Source organism: Lactuca serriola, chromosome 1, assembly GCF_051521515.1.
Source record: "Lactuca serriola cultivar US96UC23 chromosome 1, Lser_US96UC23_V15, whole genome shotgun sequence".
In the NCBI taxonomy this organism is placed as follows: Eukaryota; Viridiplantae; Streptophyta; class Magnoliopsida; order Asterales; family Asteraceae; genus Lactuca; species Lactuca serriola.
This window is the reverse complement of record NC_136408.1, coordinates 9109063-9112742: the sequence shown is the minus strand read 5'-3', so window position 1 is coordinate 9112742 and position 3680 is coordinate 9109063. Positions and strand designations below refer to the sequence as shown.

The following is a 3680-nucleotide window of genomic DNA, read 5'->3' as shown; positions in this document are numbered from 1 at the left end:
TAATGACACCTGGTTCCTACAACGAAACAAATCTAAGCCATTGGCCCACTAAGCTTTTGTGGTTTTTAAAACCGACCATAGGCATGCGGTTATGTATTATGGTTTGCTTTTGTGACTCATGCCATCTGCGTCGATTAATAACCAATAAATCGGGTATTTGGTGATATCAAATCGGAGGGGATGGGTTAAATAGGGTTCCCATCGGGTGGGTGAAATATCTGATCCAAATTAATAAACCAAAATAAGTAATATTCGGTTTTCTCAACACCTCTAGTCAAAACCCTCAAGACTTGACCATCTGCGCCTTCTGTAACTCTTTCCCCCACTCTGATATGGCGACGGCGATGGTCGCAGTCGACACGAGAAAGCTTCCGCGGCCAGGCCGCGGTGGCGTAATATCCCAGGGACTCTCCGAGGAAGAATCAAGAGTTAGAGCCATAGCCGAGATCGTAAATAACATGGTAGAGCTATCTCGTAACGGCGAAAAGGTCGACCTTAATGCCCTAAAATCCGCCGCATGCCGCAAGTACGGATTATCACGTGCTCCCAAGCTCGTTGAAATGATCGCCGCGCTCCCTGATTCCGAGCGTGAGGCTCTGCTACCGAAGCTCCGAGCAAAGCCGGTCCGGACGGCCTCCGGAATTGCCGTTGTGGCTGTCATGTCTAAGCCGCATCGGTGTCCGCATATAGCCACAACCGGGAATATATGTGTATATTGTCCCGGTGGTCCTGATTCGGATTTTGAGTATAGCACGCAGTCTTATACTGGATACGAGCCGACTAGCATGCGAGCCATTCGTGCTAGGTAAGTTTCCATTTACCGATTCCGACTGATCTCATCTGAAATTAGCGTACGCTTATTCTGTTTGTATTCCTGTGTTGTTATAGTTTGCAGCATCTACATATATAAGATGCTATACACTACCTATGCACTTGTATTTGTCACTTTGCTGCAGAAATCAGAATACGATTGAAACTCTAGGATCTAGTTAGTCACTTAGTTGCACACGGGGAAACTATAGGTTATCCATCCTCGTGATTGTAAGTTAGTCTGCCTTGGGTTTTAAATTTTAATGGCTGCAAATCTAACATGAAGTAATATCAAAACTTTTATAGATACCCAAAGTATTTTCTAAAGAGTATGCATAAACATATCAAGTATATACACTTCACACATAGAAGAACTTTCTTTGTTTGAAGCTAGACATTTGCTGATTTATGTTTCCAGATATTGTAAGCTAGTCTGCCTTGGGTTTTAATGGCTGCAAATCTAACATGAATTAATATTATAACTTATAGTTACCCAAAGTATTGTCTAAAGAGTATGTATACACATATCAAGTATATACTCTTCACACATAGAACTTTCTTTGTTTGAAGCTAGACATTTATTGATTTATGTTTCCAGATATAACCCGTATGTCCAAGCCAGGAGCAGGATTGACCAACTGAAGCGCCTGGGTCACAGTGTAGATAAGGTTTAACACAATTTCATTTTACATACAGAAGTTTCATGGTTTCACTGAAGAATTATTGAGTGAATATTGTTGATGGAAATTTACCAATTGGGTTGATCTTCCAGGTGGAATTCATCTTGATGGGTGGCACTTTCATGTCATTACCTGCTGAATATCGAGACTACTTCATAAGGAATCTTCATGATGCTTTATCAGGGCACACTTCTGCAAACGTTGAAGAAGCTGTTGCTTATTCTGAACATGGTGCAACAAAATGTATCGGGATGACCATTGAAACGTGAGTTACATCGAATTTCTTATCTTTTTAGTATCTTTTGTTTTGTGCTATTAACAAGGATGTTTTTCTAACTGTTTTAGGAGGCCAGATTATTGTCTTGGGCCCCACTTGCGGCAAATGCTTTCTTATGGATGCACACGTTTGGAAATCGGAGTCCAAAGCACATATGAAGATGTTGCTCGTGACACAAATAGAGGGCACACAGTAGCAGCTGTAGCTGATTGCTTCTCTCTGGCAAAAGATGCAGGTTTTAAGGTGGTTGCTCATATGATGCCTGATCTTCCAAATGTTGGGGTTGAGAGGGATATGGAAAGTTTCAAGGAGTTTTTTGAGAGTCCTTGTTTTAGAGCTGATGGGCTTAAGATTTATCCAACACTTGTGATTCGTGGGACTGGTCTTTATGAGCTTTGGAAGACTGGTAGGTATAGGAATTACCCTCCAGAACAGCTTGTGGACATTGTAGCTCGGATTTTGTCCATGGTTCCTCCATGGACGCGTGTTTATAGAGTTCAGAGAGATATTCCAATGCCTTTGGTTACTTCTGGGGTTGAAAAAGGAAACCTAAGAGAGCTAGCTTTGGCTCGTATGGATGATTTAGGTTTGAAATGTAGGGATGTTAGAACACGTGAAGCTGGGATTCAAGTAAGCTGTATTTGTTTCAACTTCTGCTATTCTTACTATAATATATGTTGCTATATATATATATATATATATATATATATATATATATATATATTAATAATTTTCTTATGTATTTTAATTATATGTAGGATATCCACCATAAGATAAGGCCAGATGAGGTTCAACTTGTTCGGCGAGATTATACTGCCAATGAAGGATGGGAAACTTTTCTTTCATATGAAGACACACAACAGGTAAGATTGACTTAAATTCAATTAAGTGAGTTATATTTTTGTAAAATTTTTTTATTTAAATTCCATGTTTGATGTGTAGGATATTCTGGTTGGATTACTGCGGTTACGAAGATGTGGGAAGAACGTTACATGCCCAGAACTTGTTGGAAAATGCTCAATTGTCCGTGAGCTCCATGTTTATGGAACTGCTGTTCCTGTTCATGGACGTGATGCTGATAAACTGCAACATCAGGTACTACTGCTCTGACTAATAATCTACATGATTTTTTTTTCTTTTTAATAATCATATGTATAGGTTTCATAAAAAGATGTTATATAATATAATATAATATGAATTTTGTGTTTGGAATTTGGATATGGTCAGGGGTATGGCACACTGCTTATGGAAGAGGCAGAACGGATTGCTCGTAAGGAACACAGGTCCACAAAAATAGCTGTTATCTCAGGTGTTGGGACACGCCATTACTATAGGAAACTGGGTTATGAGCTTCAAGGTCCTTATATGATGAAACACCTTCTATAACTACCCACAGTTTTGTAGCTGCATTCAACCTATTTCTTGTTTGCCTGTATGTATATTGCAAGTTTACCCTTATTATTTTTGTTTTTTTTGTAATCCACTTTGCAAAGCAAAACCGTCTAAGCTTTTGGCATAGCAACTCAACTAGTAGTTATTAGTTATGTCTGATGAATTGAGTTTCTTAAAACTGTTTGAAAATCACCACTACAACTTGCATTAACTTGTAGACTGGAAAATGGTATACAGATGACATGACATACACTGTTAACTGTTTATGATTGTGTCATTTGGTCTGGTGGTCTATCAAGACTTGTACATTTTCAGACTATTTAGATTGAGTGACATCCATCTTGTCCTATTTGTAAACCAGGCCAAAAAGTACCTACCTTAGTTTACCCATAATCCTACTCATTTAAATCTCTCAAATCATTTTAGATGCAAAATTTTCACAAAACATGTTTATTGTAACAAAAACTAAAGCCATCATTATATATTTTTTACAATCAAATGAATTATCATGCAAATGTTTC

General features: G+C 38.5%; 1 protein-coding gene across 1 annotated transcript; it reads left to right on the top strand.

Annotated features, from left to right (window-relative positions):
• The first annotated feature begins 219 nt into the window (after positions 1-219).
• On the top strand, positions 220-3354 carry ELO3 (radical SAM domain-containing protein / GCN5-related N-acetyltransferase (GNAT) family protein). Its single transcript, XM_079033641.1, has 7 exons — positions 220-805; positions 1409-1478; positions 1583-1755; positions 1836-2397; positions 2526-2630; positions 2710-2862; positions 2995-3354. Exons 1-7 carry the CDS (start codon positions 333-335, stop codon positions 3151-3153), a joined length of 1695 nt encoding a protein of 564 aa, XP_078889767.1. The 5' UTR covers positions 220-332; the 3' UTR covers positions 3154-3354.
• Positions 3355-3680: the final 326 nt, after the last annotated feature.

What these genes read in the sequence shown, in the direction of transcription:
- ELO3 (XM_079033641.1), top strand. Translation starts at nt 333, where the DNA reads ATGGCGACGGCGATGGTCGCAGTCGACACGAGAAAGCTTCCGCGGCCA. An exon ending in CACGTGAAGCTGGGATTCAA is followed by an intron (nt 2,398 to 2,525) that starts GTAAGCTGTATT and finishes AATTATATGTAG; the next exon opens with GATATCCACCATAAGATAAG. An exon ending in CTGATAAACTGCAACATCAG is followed by an intron (nt 2,863 to 2,994) that starts GTACTACTGCTC and finishes GGATATGGTCAG; the next exon opens with GGGTATGGCACACTGCTTAT.